General features: G+C 33.8%; 1 protein-coding gene across 1 annotated transcript in view; it reads right to left on the bottom strand.

The window, feature by feature from the left end:
* The window catches only part of LOC126882977 (uncharacterized), a 41,810-nt gene extending 22,062 nt beyond the window's left edge, over nt 1-19,748 (bottom strand). Inside the window, exons 1-2 of the mRNA XM_050648115.1 lie at nt 19,207-19,748; nt 4,366-4,644 (exon numbers count right to left, since the gene is read on the bottom strand). Of these exons, the coding sequence (XP_050504072.1) occupies nt 4,366-4,612 (247 nt within the window). The 5' untranslated portion in view covers nt 4,613-4,644; nt 19,207-19,748. The remainder of the gene's footprint in view (nt 1-4,365; nt 4,645-19,206) is intronic.
* Between the last annotated feature and the right edge of the window lie 1,713 nt (nt 19,749-21,461).

Raw genomic sequence — 21,461 nt, 5'->3', positions numbered from 1 at the left:
TGTAGAAGCCTCGGAGGTGTTACCAGAGAAGGTTCCCATTGCTTTCAGTCTAGCAGGATGTAGAATGACATTTTTTGATGTTGTTTTATGTGCTATTAGATTGAAAACTTAGTTTTTTTTTCCATAATTCTATTAAATAGACCTGCTAGCCAACTTATTCCTGTCTCTCCCAATGCTCTCCATACTTCCCCAGAAATATCATCTGGTCCGACTGCTTTTCCTTTCTTTATTTTTTTGAAGCGCTTGAGCCACTTGGTCGTTTGTTATTCTGATAACCATTGCTGTTACTGTCTCTGTTACAATGTATAAATTTTGAAAATTATGATTTAGGATTTAGATTGGTTTGTTTATTTCTACTGCATCTTGATTGTAAATTTGGTATAGGTAGGTCCTATAACAACTAGCCTTGTTTTTCGTCAGTACAGGATGTTTTTAAATAAGTATGGCAAACTTTAAGGGGTAATTCTGTATGAAAATATAATGACAGCTTTGCTTTATAAACGTATGTCCGCAAATACTTCGTTTCCGAGATAAGGGGTGTTGAAATTTTTCTTACAAACTGACGATTTATTTATTGCTCTAAAGGCGGTTAGGGAGCGTTCAAGTATTACGTAACGCAGTTTGGGGGGGAGGGGGGTCTTGTAAAACGTTACGGCGCGTTACATGGGGGGAGGGGGGTTCGAACAGCGCGTTACGTAACATTCTTTTTTAAAAAATTAGTAAATCCTTTATAAAAGGTATATATTTTAAGGTAAATAGATACCTTTTATAAAGGATTTACTATTTTTTGTATTACATGGTATACAGCCAACTACAGGAAAACTTTTTCCTTGTGGATTCTTTTTTAACTTAAATGAAAAAAAAACTACGGAATTTTATTTATGTTTTACATAGACCCCTGAATTGTTTTATGTTGCACTCTCACGCTCCGTTCATGTTCCGACAAGAGGACAATACATAATAGTACGTTTTCAAGTGAAAAAATCTTAAAATTTGTAACACAGATGAAGCACAGTAACATTTGTTTCCAATAATTGGATGGACCTGTCTCCACAACAAAAGATTAAAAGATACAGATGTTATTTAAGAGGTTGCAGAAGGGAACTACATGTTCATAAATCTTGTATGTTTTCTGAAATCGTTTTCTGCAGTAGGTATTCATTAATGTTTTAAATACGCAAATTTTCAAATTATTTAAAAATGTCTTTAAATAAAAAGCATTAAATACAAAACCCACTATATTGATGCTTAGTTTAGAAAATTGATAGATATTTAAAAAATAGTACCCTTATTTAAAGTGTGATTTCAAAATTTCAAAAATTTCAAGTGAATTTCAAAATTTCACCTTGCATTATTCATAATAGACCCTACATAATACACATTTTTGAGATGAGGTTGTTAAGCAGCTTCTAAAAACAAAAATATACAGGGTGTTTAATTAAAATTAAAGATAATGGACTATGCTAGACTTGAGTGAATCAACCTGTATATTCAAATTTATGTTTAAATAGTCCATAGTTGAATTTAAAAGTTGACGTATCCTAGCGTTTTTATAATTTTCTAAAATAATGACACATGACAAAAACAATTTTATTCCATAAGTGGTTTCCATACATTATAATTTTAAATGATCACCCTGTATTATTCATAAAGACCATAAATTCAGATTGTTAAGCAGCTTTTAAACATATAAAAATATACAGGGTGTTAAAAAATAAAGCTTATGGACTACGGTAGTCTTGCATAAATCACCCTGTACATTTAAATTTATGTTTAAAAAGCACACATTTTTATATATTAAAATCTACGGGTCTCAGCGTTTTTTAAAATTGATTAAAACATGGACAGAAATAATTTTATTCCATAAGTGCCTTCTTACATATACAGAGTGTTTCAGAAAAAGGTAACACGATCTCTAAGATAGGCGAAAAACTGAAAAATAATTGGGGTTTGCTTAGTATAAAATTTTTGTAACGGCATGCGTTTTCACGATATAGGGCGTTGAAGAACAAAAAGTTTTACACATTTTTTTCACTATTTTTCTGAAACTACTGGCAACATCGTATATTATTTGTTATACAAAAATTTTTACTAAGCAAAATAAAATATTGAAATAATAAATATGTTATTTTATTTTAAGTTTTTATTAAAGAAGATCAAATAGAAGAATGCATGAGAAGAACAATAAAGGATGAAGCCAAAAATGTATGTAAGGATGGGGCCAAGCAGGGAAAATGTAAATGTAAATGTAAAATTAGTAATAAAAGATTATTATTCTAAGTTTTGGACATATTTCATGTCATGGGACATGAAATTACGATTGGCAGGGATAACCAGACACATGAACTAAAAGGAAGAATCGTTCTTGGGTGGGCAGCATTTGGAAAACTGAGAGAAACTTTTAAGAGTGAGTTGCTCATATGCCTAAAGAGAAAGGTATTTGATCAGTGCGTCCTCCCAGTCTTGACGTACGGATCAGAAACACTTACCTTACCTAAAGCCTCGGCTACCAAACTAATAGTAACGCAGAGAAGAATGGAGCGGTCAATGTTAGGAATAACTCTACGAGACAAAATCAGAAACGAAGAAATCAGGAGAAGAACAAAGGTGACTGACGTCATCAAAAGGATAGCTAACTTGAAGTGGAGATGGGCAGGACACATAGCGAGAATGACACATGGGCGATGGACAAAAAGGTTATTGGAATGGAGGCCAAGAGAAGACAAGAGAAGCGCCGGTTGACCGCCTACAAGATGGACAGACGACTGAGACGACGTAAGAAAGCTAAATAAAAACTGGATGAGAGCGGCGCAGGATAGACGTGGTTGGAAATGAGGGGAGGAGGCCTATGTTCAGCAGTGGACTTTTGAGGCTGGATGATGATTGTAAGTTTACCGGAATAATTCCGGTACTTTTCGCAACCTAGTTTTCCATTTAGGTTCAAATGGTGACTTGGGTGTTACGTAACGTTTAGGTAGGGGGAGGGGGGGTACATAAAAACGTTACGGTGCGTTACCTGGGGGGGAGGGGGGTCAAAAATCTTCAAAAATTGCATTACGTAATACTTGAACGCTCCCTTAACATATGCAAATAAAATTTGGTGGGTTTTAAGAGGTAGTTATTGCGCATTTTTTGATATACAATTAGGAATTTATTATTCACCATTGGCGCGCATAAGAGTAATACGATCCTTATGTGCGCCAATGGTGAACATAAAATTCTAAATTGTATGTCAAAAAATGTACAATAACTACCTCTTAAGACCCATCAAATTTCATTTACATCTCTCAACCGGTTTTAGAGCACTACATGAATCGTCAGTTTGTAAGAAAAATTTCAACACATATCTCGGAAACGAAGCATTTGTGGACATACGTTTATAAAGCAAACTGTCATTATTTTTTCATGCAGAATTACCCCTTAAAGTTTGCCATACTTATTTAAAAACACCCTGTATTGGTAAAAAATAAGGCTAGTTGTTAAAGTACCTAACTTTTTTATTATCCAACAGAAGTGAATAAATCAAAAAACAGAATGTTAAGAAAACGTATAGTTGGGTTTTAATTTCAGTATTTTATAAATGCTAGAATATTCCACAGGGTCTGGTGAACTTTGAGAAAAAAACACAGTTTGATTGGTACACCCGGTAGTCAATGAAAATTTACCTGTCTAGCAACAATATTATTACAGCGATATTGTTAAAGAATAAGGCTATAATATGTTAAAAAAATCACTTAAATCGGACAGCAGGTTTAGGAAATTCGAGACATTAAAAATGACCAATTTTTATGGTGCTGCTTTCATTTCTTGGAGAAGTATATTTACCAACCAATCAATGCGTTTTGATTCAGTTCAGTCTTCTTACAAGCCTCTCTGATGACGGGTGGACCTAGAAACATGTATTAGAGGATTGTAAGAAATTCGAATTGAATTAAAACGCAACCGTCTTTGTTTATTTTGTTTCACACTCTTACTCGGTGCAGAGTACAAAATGATAGCGGTTTATATGGGTAACCTGATCGCCCGATGGCTTGATGAAACCTGGGTTTACAGTTTACCCTAATTGTTACCGACACTCACTTCATCTTTGTACCTAAAGGCATGCGTTGGTATAATATTTCAAAATATTTACCAACCAGTTGGTGCGTTTTTATTCAATTCAATCTCATCACGAATCTCTCTGATGATGGGTAGGCCCAGAAACACGCATTAGAGGTTGATAAGAGATTTGAATTGAATCAAAACGGAACCGTTTATATTTATTTTACGTTAAATAGTCTTAAACACTTATATATATAATTATATGACTAGATTACGTATTACATTACATTAAAAACAAATAAAAAATTTATAACTATAACTTACAGGGCGGAAGAGTTGTAGGTCTATAGTTTGAGCCATGGCCAGCCACGTTAACGGATTTACTGCGGGTGTATGTACCGTAAGTACTTGTATTAGAATTAGGCCTTAAAGGAAGAACCTGTGTGGTATCCCTTACAACTTCAGATTTCACATAAAATGGCTTACTCTCCGCTAAAAGCTCTACAGCAGATTTTCGTTTGGTTCTCATACTCTGAGATTTTGTTAGACTTGGATACATCATTGTCGCCATTTTGATAAAACAACTTTTCCAAGTAGCACCACCTAAAATGTCATAATCTAAAATAATCTATAAGGTACCTACTTACTATAGTTTGCTTTTAAACCAGGAGGAGTAAAATAAAAACACAGATTCACATCCAAGAAAGTTACTAGAAAAATCACCAAATACATCTTTTTTGGTTGATCATATCAGCCTTCAACGGTAATCCATAAATATTATTGGCGAGGAACCGCAAAGTGGGCGACGCCTGGTGGCGAATTTCAAAAGCATCAACTCAAGGAAAACATTCACCTTGTCATTAATTTGTGTACATAATAATAATATACGTTTATTCAAATCAATAGTTATTACAATAATTTACAATTTCAGTTTACTTACAATAAAATAAATGTAAAAAAAGTCTTAAAGCATAAACATGCTTATTGACTTAATCTGTCTAATATTGTCAGGTTTGTGTTTATTGTTTTTTTTTTACAAATCATTATTTTATTTTTACAATTTCTAATCTAATTTCTATGTTTTTTTATCAAGTATAATTTAAATTTATTAATTTTTTTTTACCCAAACAGTAACTAATTTTTTATACGAATAAAAATTTTTGATATTTTTAAAATTTATGGGCAATTGATTGTATATTCTTGGAGCAAAATATTTAATTGGCCGTTGCGTGATTGATTTTAAAGTGTGAAGACATTCGACATTCAATTTTCTTCTTGTTTCATAATTTGACACTTTCACTTTAAGAGGAATTTTATCTTTATGAATATTTTTAAGTAGCTCTAAGCAGTACAATTGCCGAACATCAAGAACCTGAGTTCCATGAAAAAGTTGGTCTGATGGATATGTTTTTCGTTTTCCATATATTAGTTTAAGAAACCATTTCTAAGTATTTTGAAGGGTCACCAGATGGCAATCAGCTACTCCACCCCATCCTAAAATCCCATATACAAGATGAGATTGTACTAGAGACAGGTAAAGTTTTAAGCTGTTCAACATCCATAAACTCTTTTAAATAGCGGAATTTTGGTAGCAGTCCTCGTATTTTTCTTATAATATTTTTTATTTGTAAGTCCCATTTAAGGTGCCAGTCAATTAAAACTCCTAAATATTTTATGTACTCTGCTTTAAATATTTGTTTTTTATTTATTTTTAACGAATTAAAAGTTGGCAGAAAATTTTTATACATTGCAAAAGGTATATATTTAGTTTTTTTTTTTATAATTTAATGTGAGTTTCTTTATTTGCAACTTGCAACCATGTTTTTATAATTTTGAAATCTTGTTCTGCTATAATTTTAAGATCTTCCCAATTATCGGCCTTATAAAAAATTGCGGTGTCATCAGCAAAACTAATTATTTTTCCAACAGTTTTTAGTTTGAGCATGTCATTAACATAGAGTGTAAAAAAGTAGAGGGCCTAAAACGGTTCCTTGCGGTACGCCATAATTAATTACTTCAGGATCACTTTTGGCACCATCAATTTCTACAAATTGATTTCTGTCAATTAAGTAACTTTTTAGTAACGTCAAATATTTGACATATTTGCAGTCAGTTTATATTGTAATTAACAATGATTTCGACTTAAAAAAAACCATTGCAGTGTTCCTCAGTATAGTACGTTCTTTTAAAGGTAAAATATTGCAAAACCTCTAATTTTGAGTTATTTGCGAGTGAATATGTTAATTTTTCTACAAAATAACCACGTTTTCAGACGGTTCTTCGCAAATAACTCAAAAAGTAAGTATTTGGTCGAAAAATAAATTCTTATCAAAAATATAGCACGTGAAAAAGTGAAAAACATACATTAGGTCACTTTACCTAGTAGAAGCAGAGTTATAGCTAATGTAATATAGGTTCATATTCGTCAAATTCCAAATCGAATATATTAATGTGCCATAACCAAAAAGCAAAGCACTTTTTTGGGGAAAACTCATAATAGATATTTATGAAACAGTTCGTGAAGTATGCTTTTTGCGAACGTACGCGATGTTTAGAGCACGAGCGACAACGGAGCGAGTGCTATACATCGCGTAAGTTCGCAAAAAGTACTTCACGCACAGTTTCATACAATATTTTATCTATGATGAACAAATAAAAAAACTGTAACTCTTCGTCACTGGAATTTATTTCTATTCTACAATTTTTAGAATTTTGACATTTAAAAATTCTTTCAAACTTCTTTCAAACCACAAAACTATCAAAACTTTTGTCGTAATTTATTGCTCATTATGTCATCACAATGACAACGCGAAAGTTAAGGATATTTGATTATATGAAAGTGTGTCAAAAACAGTGCGAAAAAGTAAGTCCCATTTAAAATACATTGTTACTTCACGCACACTTTAAACACTTCACTCACTGCTATCTATGACAGTTTTCACAAACTAAAAACTTATACATAATATGACATAGAGTAGATAAATAACTATTTTTATATAAAAACAGACCAACAAATCTAAAAATTTAAAGGAATAATGCAGAAAACACAAAAAAATCGATGATATAACTTGATTTACCTATGAAATGCCAATAATTCAAAATTTTATAAATGTTATCAGTGTCAAAATTTCATAACAGTGGAGTAAACTTGCCTGCGGTTGGACCAATTACAAATTGGTTCAACCAAATTTTTGAATTACTTTTCCTGGTTTAAAAACAGACTATAGTACACTTTAGAATTTACAAATTTTGCATTTTTCAATTCTTTATATCTTCAAAAATAAGTTCCTAAAATATTTTGCTAAAATTCGAAATTTAAAATTGTCTTAAGTATATTTAGTATGGTATAACTAGACCCAAACCCAGACATCCAAAGTGAAAGTTATCCTCCAACACCAAACTGTTATATATGGTCCACATAATGTTCAGAAAAAAGTCACACCATTTTGAGCGTCGGTTTTGGGGGGAGAGGGGGGAGAAATAGGTAAATTCGTAGTATTTTACGTTTTTCGTCAATATTTCTAAAACTATGCGGTTTAGCATGAATAACCTTCTATACAAAAATGTTCTACATTAAATTTGAAATAAAAAAGGTCCTATGCATAATCCTTCTAAAATGAACGGTTCAAAAGTTACGGAGGTAGTATAGTATAATTGGTCCAAAAAAGGCCTAACCTAGACATCCAAAGTAAAAGTTTTCCTTCAACGCCAAATTGTTCTATATGATCCACATATTGCTCAGTAAAAAGTTACACCATTTTGAGCGTCCGGTTTGGGGGGGAGATGGGGAAAAGTCGGTAAATTAGTAGTTTTTTTACGTTTTTCGTCAACATTTCTAAAGCTATGCTTTAGCAAAAGCAATGTTCTATACAAAAATATTCTACGTGAAATTTACAACAAAAAAGGTCCTATACATAATTGTTATAAAATCAACGGTTCCAGAGTTACGGAGGGTAAAAAGTGGAGGTTTTCGATACTTTTTATATTCTTTGGGCAATTTATAGAAATTTTCTTTAACAAGATTGTGTTTTGTAAATAAAATTTGCTATTTCAGTGGCCGATGATATGTTAGTGATAAGCCCTTGAAGAAACGTCAACCTCACCACCCAAAATCATCATCAATTGCCCAGATAATATAAAAAGTATCGAAAACCTCCACTTTTCACCCTCCGTAACTCGTTGATTTTATAACAATTATGTAAACGACCTCTTTTATTTTAAATTTTATGTAGAACATTTTTGTATAGACCATTGTTTACGCTAAAGCATAGTTTTAGAAATATTGCCGAAAAACGTAAAAAAACTACTAATTTACGGACTTCTCCGTCTCCCCCATCTCCCCTCCAAACCGGACGCTCAAAATGGTGTAACTTTTTATTGAACAATATGTGGACGATATAGAACAATTTGGTGTTGGAGGAAAACTTTTACTTTAGATGTCTGGGTTAGGCCTTTTTTGGACCAATTATACTATACTACCTCCGTAACTTTGGAACCGATCATTTTAGAAGGATTATGCATAGGGCCTTTTTTATTGTAAATTTAATGTAGAACATTTTTGTATAGAAGAGGTGGTTCATGCTAAACCGCATAGTTTTAGAACAATTGACGAAAAACCTAAAAAACTACGAATTTACCGATTTCTCCCCCCTCTCCCCCCAAACCCGACGCTCAAAATGGTGTGACTTTTTTCTGAACATTATGTGGACCATATAGAACAATTTGGTGTTGGAGTATAACTTTCACTTTGGATGTCTGGGTTATGCCATTATTTATATCATACTAATTGGCCTTAAGTGCATGCGCGTTTTCGGCTCTATTTCGCTCTCCCGAGTAGAACATCAACAGGAGCACAGGAAACATACGCATAGTTAAAAACGCAGACAAAGCGGCTAGGTCTGAAAATTAACACAGAAAAAACAAAAATAATGACACAGACGAGAAGAAATATATTCCCACAAAACATTATACATGAAGATGACATTGAAACGGTTGGAAAGTTTACATACCTGGGAGTAGAAATATATGCCGACGGATCAGAAGATGGAAAAATACGGAAGAGAATAACGCAGGCAAACAGAGCTTATTTTGCCCTCTCCAATATATTTCGGTCTAAAAGTGTCTACCGAAATACAAAGATGAGAATCTATAAAACCCTAATTCAACCAATAGCATGCTATGGTAGTGAAGCGTGGATCTTGAAAGAAACATCCAAAAACAAACTTGACACATTCGAAAGGACAGTACTGAGGAGAATACTAGGACCTGTGAGGGAAAACGGAATCTTCAGAAGTCGATACAAAAACGAGCTTTATCAACTTTATAAGGAATCACTCCTGTCAGACTTCATTAGAATACAAAGATTGTAATGGGCGGGACATGTGATAAGAATTGGAGAAGATAGGCTACCAAAAAGAGCACTGATTGCTAGAATGCATGGAAAGAGACCGGTTGGAAAGCCAAGAAAACTAGTGCCGCAAAAGAAGAAGAAGAGGTGCTCGCGTAACCGCCGGAGAGCGGTAAGCGGTATTACAGTAGAATATTTTCGAGTTGATCACGTGTTTTCAGTCACAAATCACCTACCTCTAGATGCTTCACGGCAACAGTTAATTGTTTTATTTCTTTAATATCCGTAAAACCCCTTTGTATATATTTTTTTACACATCATTAAGTTCTGAAGTACAAGAGCAAGTAAAACCTGTCTTCGATAAATTAATCAATAAAGATTTAGTTTCAGTATGTTTGGGGAACAATATAAAAACTAATAATGAATGTTATAATAAAATTCTTTGGTTCTCAAACATAATTTCGTTGGTAAAAATATTGTTGAATTGGCAGTCAAATATTGTTGGCTATCTTTAATGAAGGTCATGTGACACTTCTAAAGATTATGGGAATTTACAGTTGTACCATTGGCTTTGCTGCTTATAATTGCCTGCGGGGAAGGACGGAAAAAGAATTTCTATTGCCAATAAAACAAGCAAAGAGGCAACGAGAGGAGGCTGTTTGGATAAAAGAAACAGAAAAAAGTCAAAGAAGATGAATTATTTGATAGTGGTGTAGGTACTTTTATGTTTCCCAGGCATTGCGGATTAATTGATGGTAAGAGTCAGGATTCAATTGTTCACCAATTTTTAACAAATAAGACTTTAAACACGTTTTTCTTCAACAGGCGGACAGATATTTTTTAAACCTAAATAAATGTATAAAACAGTTTATTAAAACGAAACAACGCTGATTGGTTTAGTTAGAGCACTACATGCAGAGTGGTTTAAAAATTTAGTGATATTGTAGGCCGAATTGTAGCATAAAAAACACTTGCATTTATCTAACACCAGATTAATATTTTCATTTAAGTACCATATTTGTTTCTGATTTACCAAAGATTCAAACAATAGTCCCCTAAAACTCACCAAGTATACCTTAATTTGGTAAATATTACTCCAAATGTGCACTAACCAATTATGCTGCCAAGTTTTTAACAAACACAGACTTTAGTAGTCTTTGTCTCTGAATTTAAAACATTAGTGTAATATAATAAGTGAGGGTAGTATATACAATTAGTGTAATATAACTAAGTGAGGGTAGCCAGACATGGTGATAGGTTGGACAGTGGCAGCTGGCTGTTACAAAACTGACCATGCGGCGAGAATGATAGCCACAGAAACGGCACATATACAGCGGTGCAGAAGGCAAAGGGAAACCACTGCACTATTTTCCCAAGAGAATTTCTTCCCATAACGATGACAATTTCGGTAAGTGAAGATGGAATGTGTACCGACCCGACTCACGCTCGGCGCCATCTCGGTTCCGGGTCGGGTGGTGTGAAATTTGCTACCGGCTGCCAAGGTGTGAGGGACCAGGCACCTGGCAGAAATTGTGCGACTGAATCCAAATTTTCATTTAATTTAAGAAAATGTCAGCGAATTGGTACATGGAACGTCCAGGGACTGATCCAAAACCCTGGAAAGTTACACATAATTGAAAAAGAAATGGCAGACCACAACCTTTCGGTACTGGGACTCTCAGAAACTCACTGGAGAGGAAAAGGGCATTTTAAAACAACTGCTGGCAACGTCGTCTATTTTTCAGGCCCAGATAACAAAAGTACAAATGGAGTCGCAATAATTGTACCCTCTAAACTTAACGACTGCGTAATTGGATATAATACTATTGATGACAGGATAATATCCCTTAAAATGAGAATATCCACCAATACCCTACACCTTGTCCAGGTATACGCTCCTACAACAGCTGCACAAGAAGAAGACATCAACAGGTTCTATGGTCGTCTAGAAGAAACTGTTCGCGCTATTCCGAATCGTGAACTCGTCATAATTTTAGGAGATTTTAACGCCAAAGTGGGGTCACCTAATGAAAATATTGAAGGAGTGCTGGGCAAAAATGGACTGGGACAGAGAAATGAGAATGGCGACAGTCTAGTGGAGTTCTGTGTACAACAGATGGACGAACAAGGAATCAAATAGACTACATCCTAATAAGATCAAGATGGAAGTCGTCGTCCATCAACTGTAAAACATATCCTGGCGCAGACTGTGGAAGCGATCATCAACTCCTGGTATTGAACGTTCGACTTCGTTAAGTCCCCAAAAGAAGACCCCAGAGAAAAGTCATGTTTCTAAGTCCATCAAAAATCAATGACTTCCAACAAAACCTAGAAGATGCTCTATCTTTAGACCAAGTAGATAGAGACCCTGAGAGCACTTGGATCTATCTCAAAGATAAGATAATCGGGGCTGCAAAAGACTGTGAGGCAGCGGTTTCCACTGGCCGTAAGCCATGGATATCCGATAATATGTGGACTGTGATTCAACGCAGAAAAGAACATAAAACTAGATACGGAACAAACGATGAATACAGAGCGTTATCGAGAGAAATCAGAAAACAGTGCCGCAAAGATAAAGCTGATTACATCTCTCAAATATGCAGAGAGATAGAGGAACATGGCTGTCGAAATGAACCGAGGGACTTATTCCAGAAGATCAAACTCCTTACCAGAGAATTTAAACCTCAAACGTGGTCTGCAATAGATAAGGAAGGTAATTTAAAGACCGATACTGATGAAATATTGGAAACATGGCGAAACTACTGTGGCGAGCTATATAAAAATAACGAGGTATCAGCAGAAAATCACTGGCCTTCTGACTACCCTAGAGAACCTACTGTCTTACTCGCTGAAGTCAAAGATGCAATTAAATCACTAAAGAGAAATAAATCCCCAGGCATTGATTCAATACCATGTGAAATACTACAGTTACTAGGTGACAAAGGATTACATATCATCCATTCTATCTGTCTCGCTGTTTGGAATTCAGGAAAATGGCCATCTGATTGGTGTACCTCAATTTATATTCCACTACGCAAAAAAGGAATTACTACCAGATGTGAAAACTACCGCACACTGTCACTAATAACACATGCTAGTAAAATCTTGTTGCATATCATCAAAAACAGATTAAAAACCTATCTACATTACCAAATACCTCAGGAACAAGCGGGGTTTGTAAAGGGTAAAGGTACAAGGGAACAAATCCTGAACCTGAGACAACTCATTGAAAAGTCTAGAGAATTTCAAGCACCTATGATTATATGCTTCGTTGACTACCAAAAGGCATTTGATTGTGTAAGCTGGATAAATCTGTGGTCAATTTTAATAGAAATGGGCGCACCAATGCACCTGGTAACACTTATTAAAAATCTGTACCAGTCTAATATAGCGACAGTACGACTAGATCAGAAGTTCTCAAACCAATTCAAGACCGAGAGAGGTGTTAGACAAGAATGCGTGTTGTCACCTGACTTATTTAACATTTATGGTGAACATGTCATGAGGATGGTTTTAGAAGGATGGGCCGGTGGAGTAACAGTAGCTGGTAGGAAAATCTCCAATTTAAGATTTGCTGATGACACTACACTTATAGCAGCAAATGAGCAAGAAATGTTTGATCTTCTGCGAAGAGTTGAGTACGAAAGCAATAGAGTTGGTCTGAAAATCAATAAAGCTAAGACAAAAATAATGGTGGTCGACAGATTTGACACTATTCAACTGACTAACATATTACAGGAATACCAGATAGTAAACACCTTTGTCTATCTCGGGTCTAGTATAACTAACGATGGTAACTGTGAAGCAGAAGTTCGGAGACGTATTGGTATGGCAAAAAATGCGATGAGTCGCCTAACTAAAGTTTGGAAAGACAGATCTATCTCTCAAAATATCAAGATGAGACTGGTGAATGCCCTTGTATTCTCAATATTTCTATACGGAGCAGAGACTTGGACTCTTCGCGCATGCGAGCGCCAAAAAATTGATGCCTTTGAGATGTGGTGCTGGAGAAGAATGCTGCGCACACCTTGGACAGCTCATAGGACAAACGTTTCCATTCTAAACCAACTCAATATTAAAAAACAGGCTGTCCACAATATGTCTGCAACGAATTCTGCAATTCTTTGGTCACGTGGTTCGCAGAGATGACGACAGTTTGGAGAGATTAATTGTTTCTGGAAACGTTCCGGGGAGAAGATCAAGAGGACGATCACCAACTAGATGGTCTGACCAAATAAAGCATTCAGCTGGAAACTCATTCTGCGAAGCTCTTAGAGCAGCTGAAGATAGAGACCAATGGAGAAACATTGTTAGGAATATTGGAAGAAATCACGATCCTCAGTAATGGGGAAACAACAGGAGAGAGAGACAGAAATGTACAGGACAAAAAAAATACTTTTTAACATAAATGGAATCATGCAGTCTCATAGACTAAATTGGAACTAAATAATGTGTAGTGTGCAGCAGAATAATTATGAAAATCAGGTAATAAGTAGGTATTTAATATCTTAAGGAATAGATAGTCACATCTAAATGAGCATATGTTGTTAATATAGGTACTGAGAAATATTAAATCCAATCAGTCTCACAAACTATACATAACCAGTTAAGGATTAATATCAAACAAGATACACTATTTGATGTAATCTGTAAGCTCTGTAGTACTCTAATATAAACTGTTATTCTCAAGCAACATCAATCAAGTAACAAAACAGGGGATGAAAGTACTGGGATTTATCCAATGCACATCTGTAGACCTGTCTTTGTAAGACTTTATTGTGGTCTCGTTGGGTCCATTCTAGAGTATGGATCAGTTGTATGGCCCCCATCATACTGCTGTTATATTGAACAGATTGAAAGAAAAATAAATTACTGAGGATAGTAGCAGCTTTTAAGAGTGGACACTGGAGAGAGGAATAGGACTATCAGTGGGTAAGGGACAGTCTTGATTTACCAACACTTGAGCCAAGGAGGGCATTGTTAGATTTATGTTTCTTGCACAAAGTCATTAATGCTATTATAGATTGTCCTCAATTGTTATCACTTGCTAGTCTTAAAGTACCTAGCTAGTAGAAACAACAGAAAAAGCAGAAATCTTTTTCAGTGCCATTTCACCATACTAATTATGGTGTTAATGAACTGACTACAGGATTGGTCAGTCTGGAGTGGTAATAGCCTGCCAAGACAAATAAATATTTCTGACTTCAAAATTAATTTAAGTTTTAAAGTTTATTATTCTGAGACTTTTGATATTTTAAACATTTATTGTTTCACCGGATGGACCGCAGACGTTCAGATACAATTAGCGTCTCTTTGCAAAGACAATGACGTCGACTTTGCAAAGTAACAACAAGACACTTACTCAACACACACACTACACACGACACTAGATACCTCATGTTGTGACTGGCTGAATGACATAAAGTCCATGCCATTAAAAAAAATTTATTGTTGTTAAGGTGTAGCTTTGTTAAAACTGTTGTAAATGTTAATAAAGAAATAACTAGGGCTCAAGGCAAACGGTCAGGCTTACGACACAGTAAACAGACAGCAGATGTACGAACTGGTGAAAGAATTGGGGATACCAAGTAAAATTGTCAGGATGGTAAAGATGACATGGACAACACAACAAACAAAATAGCATGAAAAGGGCATACATCCAAAAAGTTTGAAACAAAGGAAGAATTATGACAAGGAGACCCACTGTCAACAACTGCATTCAACCTGGCATTGAAAGGAATACTTAATCAGGAAAAGCAGAATAAACATGCAAGAAACAATACTTAAAAAATGGCCACCAATGCTGTTAGCTGACAATCTGTGACTATTAGCAACAAGCCGGAAAGAACTACAAAAGTTAATGAAAAACTTAATAACAGAAGCCAAAAAATAAATAAAGAAAAGGCGTATATGATAATGAGAGAGATCCAAAAAGAAAATATCATATTACAAATAGATGGGGAAATAAAAAAATATGAAAAAAATATTTTTAAGAAACGCTTTTCTACGAGTGACTAAAATTAAACATATTATAAAAAAATCAACTAAAAAGCAAAAAATAAAAAAAATTGAAAAAATCTAACACATTCGTTAAAGAAAAGGGTGGGGCGCGTCTTCATCGAATAAACGGTTTTCGCCCCAAGCTTTTCTTTAACGAATGTGTTAGATTTTTTCAATTTTTACTATTTTTTGCTTTTTGGTTTATTGTTTTATAATATGTTTAATTTTAGTCACTCGTAACTAAAGAAAAGCGTTTCTTAAAAACATTTTTTCATATTTTTTATTTTTTACTTTTTAGTCTTACACTTTTCAAACATTAAATTATATCGTCATGTTTATTAAAATATGTAAAAAACATATGATGTACAAACATAAAAAGTAGTCGGAATCGGCAAAAAATTTGAAACTTTATTGTTTATTTATGAAGCATAACGTAAACAATTAACGTAAAAAGTGAAATTATGTATAGTTCATATAATTAGCTACAATCTGTAAAAGTTTCAAGTTTCTTCATTGTAAAAACAAGAGAATTTAAGCATTTTCCGTTAAAATCGTTTTTTATTTAAACAATTAATAAACAAAAAATTTTTTATTGACTATTTGTGTATTGTTCCCGCGAATGCATATTTGTGCAAATTTTTAGTCATTTGCATTGAAGAAAAAGCAGTCAAATTAATGTCCAAAGATTTGACCCAAACGATTGAACTAAAGAAAAGCGTTTAATTAATTAATACAACAAAACGAATTCTAATGTTAATTGTAGCACAAAACGTCTCTACTGGTGGTTTTTTAAGACTACGATAAAAACACGAATTTTTTGAATTCGAGTTTTGGTTGAAGTTGTCTTTTGTATCGTATTGGAAATTGATACGAATAAATGGCGATTTATATATAAACAAATATATGAGTGTTCAAAATTTGAAACTTTATTGTTTATTTATGAAGCATAACGTAAACAATTAACGTAAAATGTGAAATTATGTATAGTTCATATCATTAGCTACAATCCGTAAAAGTTTCAAGGTTCCACATTGTGAAAAACAAGAGAATTTAAGCATTTTCCATTAAAATCGTTTTTATTTATTTAAACAATTAATAAACATAAAAAAAATTTTATAGACTATTCGTGTATTGTTCCCGCGAATGCATATGTCTGCAAAATTTTCATTCATTTGCATTGAAGAAAAGTCAGTCAAATTAACGTCTAAAGATTTGATGCAAACTATTGAAGTAAAGAAAAGCGTTTAAAAACATACTTATTCAAAAAAGTCAAAGAAATTAATTACCTGGGAGCCAAAATAGATGACAATGGTCATGAGGAAGGGGAAATAAAGGCAGGAATAGCTACAGGAAATAAAAAGTATGGAGCATTATGAACATTAATGAAATCCAAATACGTATCAAGTATGTATCATAATTTAAAGGACTGTTATCAGACTTACAGCAGTGGCGGCCCGTGAGGTAGTGCCATAGAGCCATGGCACTACCTTGCTAACTATCCATAAACATATTTTTTATCTTCAAAACTTTTTAATTTCTATTAATTTTTTTGTGTGTATTTCTTTTGATCTTCATAAATTATATAAAATATGGCAACTATGGGCGCAATACAAACCCTGCCGACAGCGGAGAGTATTCGACAGGAGAATCTCCTTCGCGCCGAAGTCAGTACTGGCACGAGTAAAGAGAGAAAGATTTTACGAGCATTATATGTAAGTGACGCAGAAAGAGCTATATTGGACTATTAGTATACCTTAACATTAGAATCTCTGTGCCAGGCACGAGGGTATGAAGCCAGGTCTATTTATTTTGAGTTTCTTTACGTGCTGGTTTGTCGCTTTTATTATGTATATTTTCTGTTAAAAAGTTTTTGTATTTATAATTAAACTTTTAGTGCATCATGATCGTGGGTATTTTGATAATATTTTGATTATTTATTAAGTTTAATTTATTAATTGACAATAAAGATTAGTATTTTAAAAATTTTTTGGTGGTTTTTCGCTAGAAAAAAAAACTACAAATGTTATAAGGTGTTGTGGAGCTTTCGAGTTAGCTTTAAGAGGTCACGACGAAAAAGAAAATTCAGAAAATAGAGGCATATTTAAGGAGCTGGTAAATTTAGCGCCGAATTAGACAACGACTTAAAGGGTCATATTATTCAAAGTACCAGATCTTTCAAAGGTCTACCTTCTCCGGACATTTAGTTGCTTCTAATTTATTTATGTCGGAGAAGTTTTCTGCTTATAAGCATCAGTTCTCCGAATCATTTCTTAATGAACCATGGAGACAATTTTAATTTTTAAGCAAAACACGGTTTAAAACTGAATTAGATGTAGGTACTGTATTAGCGAGACGAATTAAGTACTACCTCTGGGGCTGTTTCGCTATCGGTTTTATTGTAGAGGGAAGGTTCAAAAAGCACATTTGAAGAAACTATTAAACTTTTAAGTATTTTAGTTACCATTCCTATATCAACATCTGAAGCAGAACGCTGTTTTTCGATGTTTACATCGAAACCTAGTGCTTTAGGTATGCTATCTGCAGAAAAGCATTTTGTAAATTGTATTGATAATTTTAATTATAAAGTCATTGAAAACTTTGCAACCAAAAAATAGAAGAATGAACTTCATATATCGTAAACTTTAAAAGTGACATTACAAAAATGTGTGCATGTGTGTGAATAATGAAATAGTATTATTTTTATAAATTGGTAAATAGAGACTAAATCGTAATAACAATTTTCAAGCACTATCAGCAGTAAATGCTGGTGGTAGGTTAAGAGGTTTTTATTATTAATTAATTTACGGAACTGTTTTGATCAATGTTGGACAATTGCTTGGCACCTCAGATCAATAAACTTAAGATATGTACATAAGATAAAAGTATCCGCGCATATTTTTTTTTAGTTTTTGTTGTCAGTATACCTTTTTTTGACAATATCGTGAATCCGTCACTAAAAATTTTGGCGGCTGCCCGAGTTGTGGCACTACCTTCTTAAAGTGGTACGAGCCGCCACTGGCTTACAGTAACATACGCATGCGAAATATGGGTGCTGAAAAAGCCAGAAACTGACCTTTTAGGAAGATGGGAGAGAAAAATGCAAAGAGCAATATATGGAAGTGTGAAATTATAAGGTAAGTGGAGAAGAAGAAGCAATAAAGAATTGCAAGAACTGTAGAGCCAACAATAACGAAGAGAATCAAAGCACACAAAATACGATATTTGGGGCACATGGAAAGAATGGGAAGTAAAAGAATGCCAAAAATGGTACTCTCACGAAGACCAATACAAAAGAGAAGGGAAGACAGGGGAAGAAAAAGATGGAAGGACAGTGGTGTGTACGAAGACCTGAAGAAAATTAACATTGAGAGATGGAAAGAACTAGCAAGATGGACAGAAGGAGATGGAGGGAGGTGGTGAAGGAGTGTATAAAAAGATTGAAGTGTAATTAAATAAAATTTATAAGATTAAAATAAAACGTACAAAACAAAGCAAACACTAATAAATAAAAACAAAACAAGGCAAACAGTATTCCTATGTTTAAGTCCAAGATACATCACTACAGTTTCTTGTGCAAAAATATTATTAATTTATAATTTAAACCCATTCTATCAATTGAAAAATCTGCTTCATTGGCATTGGAGTTATGAAATTTTATAGGTCAAAAATTTTTATATAGGTATTATGGTTTGTTAGTCACAACTCAACATATTATGCAATAATAATATTATGTTTTTCGTAATGCACAAGACAGTACTATATAAGAAGGCCAATCACAGCTACTGCTACTGTTTACATTTATAATTGGTTTTACTTACCAAACACTAGCAATTATATTAAAATTATGAATAATATCTTTGATTTTCACAATTAATTGTACTTTTTAGATGGTATCGTATATGTTTGGTTGTTTTATATTTCCCTCTGTAGTTTCATAATTTGCAGAAGCCATTTTAACACTTTCTTCCAGTTGACCAACAATACAAAATACTGACTGTCACTGTCATTTTAGATCAGCTGATATTTTTCTTCTTTTTAGTTGTTACAATTCTGTAGCTGTAGACACAGTTTTGTGTTTGTAGGAGTATTCGTGAATCTATTTTTTTAATGGAGTTTTTGGTGGGTGATCCAAATTTTATGCAGGCAGGGCTCGATTATTTTATCCACTTTAATCTAAAATTGTAGTTCTTGTTGCGAACAATTTATATAGGTATAAATCTGCTATCCATTTTTTCATCGGTCTGCCTTTTCGGATCCTATGAATTTATTTTAGTGGATAGTACTTGTTGTACTCACAGTGGGGGTCTGCTGTGGTTGTACTTGTTTGATAAAGAAAGTATCTGTCAGCCCTGTCAGCTGGTGCGACTCCGGGACTTAATAGACAAGAAAAAATTTATTCGAAGTCGTATTATTGATGCGCCATGGCCTGTCTTTTACGTTGACAGTGTTTTGATGTTCCGTGTTATATTTGGTTCTTGGTTTTGTGCATAGAGGTATATATTAACATAGAGGGAGCCTACCTTCCGCGCTTCCTGACGACAAGATCTCATGGACTGGTTTGTTGCATCTCTTTCTAACACATTGTACCGAAAATCTATGATGACATTCAGTGTGAATATAGGCACGGAAGAGGAGGACAACTGTAGCAGCTTTACTTTGCGTAAGAGTGAAACAGCACTGATCCAAATAAAAAAGATGGTGTCGTCACTTCGCTCTGAATGATACTCTCTCTATGCTAATATTTTACTCTATGGTTTTGTGGTGGTTTTGTCATGTTCTGTGATTCAACTGTCAACACTTAATTCTAAATCCTGACCCATTACTTTGTGCCGTGTAATTTGGGTTGCCTGTATGAACTTAAATCGGCGAAATGGGCATATAAATACATACTTTATAACAAAGTAAGTATTTCAATTTTGAAATACTGCCCATCAGCTTTGATACCAAGTTAAAAATATGAAATGTGCAAAAAGAGTGGATGATTAAGAAAAAATTAGGTACCCAAAAACTTTCCCAAATTTAATAAAATTTGTGATTTCTTTAGGCGCGTTGGGAGTAAATTTATATGTGCGCGAATTCATCAAAAGTATTGGTCCTGAGCGCAGCTGAAACGTCAAACGTGCTCTGATTGGGTAATTACAATGAACTGTCAATAAAATTGTTCAATATGTCGGTTATGAGTAAACAAATGTTGTGTATATTAGTTTTTATTGTTGTGAGGGCAGAGAAAAAAGCAAGATTAAAATTGTAGTGACTGTTTAAATGGTTTTTAAAAGCAACAGGTACGTAATTCTAAATGTTTCAGTATCGTAATAAAAAATTACATAGGTACCTACCTATTTGGAACATGTAAAATACACCTAAGTATAAAGTGTGATTTACATAATTTGATTACCATCAAAATTTCTACCAATATTCATCTAATATTGTTCTCTTACTCTATGTTTTGTCGTATTTTAATATTTAAATTCCACAAAAAACAAACTAATTTGGTTAAATTCAGAACTGTCAAAAGTTTAAAACGTTCAGTTAGTCTATCTTCCAACATAATGCAAATGTCTCCGTAGCCAAAATCTGAAGATACTTGAATTTCAAAACTAACCGCGCCCATGGTCCGTGGGTTCAATCCCCAATACAAACTTTTATTTTTTTTATTTTTTTTTTATACATTTTATGACTGTAAGTATATTATTATATATTTTTGAAGTTATACTTCTTTACGGGCGTAATGACGGTGAAATTTTATATGGGAAAACCTAGCGACCAGGCGCATGCGCATTATAACTTTGTTCTGATTGGATGTTCAAATGACATGACAAAAATTATCCAATATGCCAGCTGTGGCACAGCTGTGGGACTGTGCATGGTTTGGTTATAATGTATGCTTGTTGCGTTTTAAAATTTGTAGGAAGAGAAACAACAAACAAAAAGTTAGTTAATGGTTATACTGCCTTTTTAAATAGTTTTCATATTATATTTTTGGACTTATTTACATAGAAGAGATGATTGTTGCATGCCAATGTGAAAGCTCATCAAACTGTGCCTAATATGAGTGCCGCAGATCTCGCTTATT

The sequence above is a fragment of the Diabrotica virgifera genome, chromosome 4, assembly GCF_917563875.1.
Source record: "Diabrotica virgifera virgifera chromosome 4, PGI_DIABVI_V3a".
Classification (NCBI taxonomy): domain Eukaryota; kingdom Metazoa; phylum Arthropoda; class Insecta; order Coleoptera; family Chrysomelidae; genus Diabrotica; species Diabrotica virgifera.
Note: the sequence above shows the minus strand (reverse complement) of the source record. Positions and strands in the feature narration are given on the sequence as shown.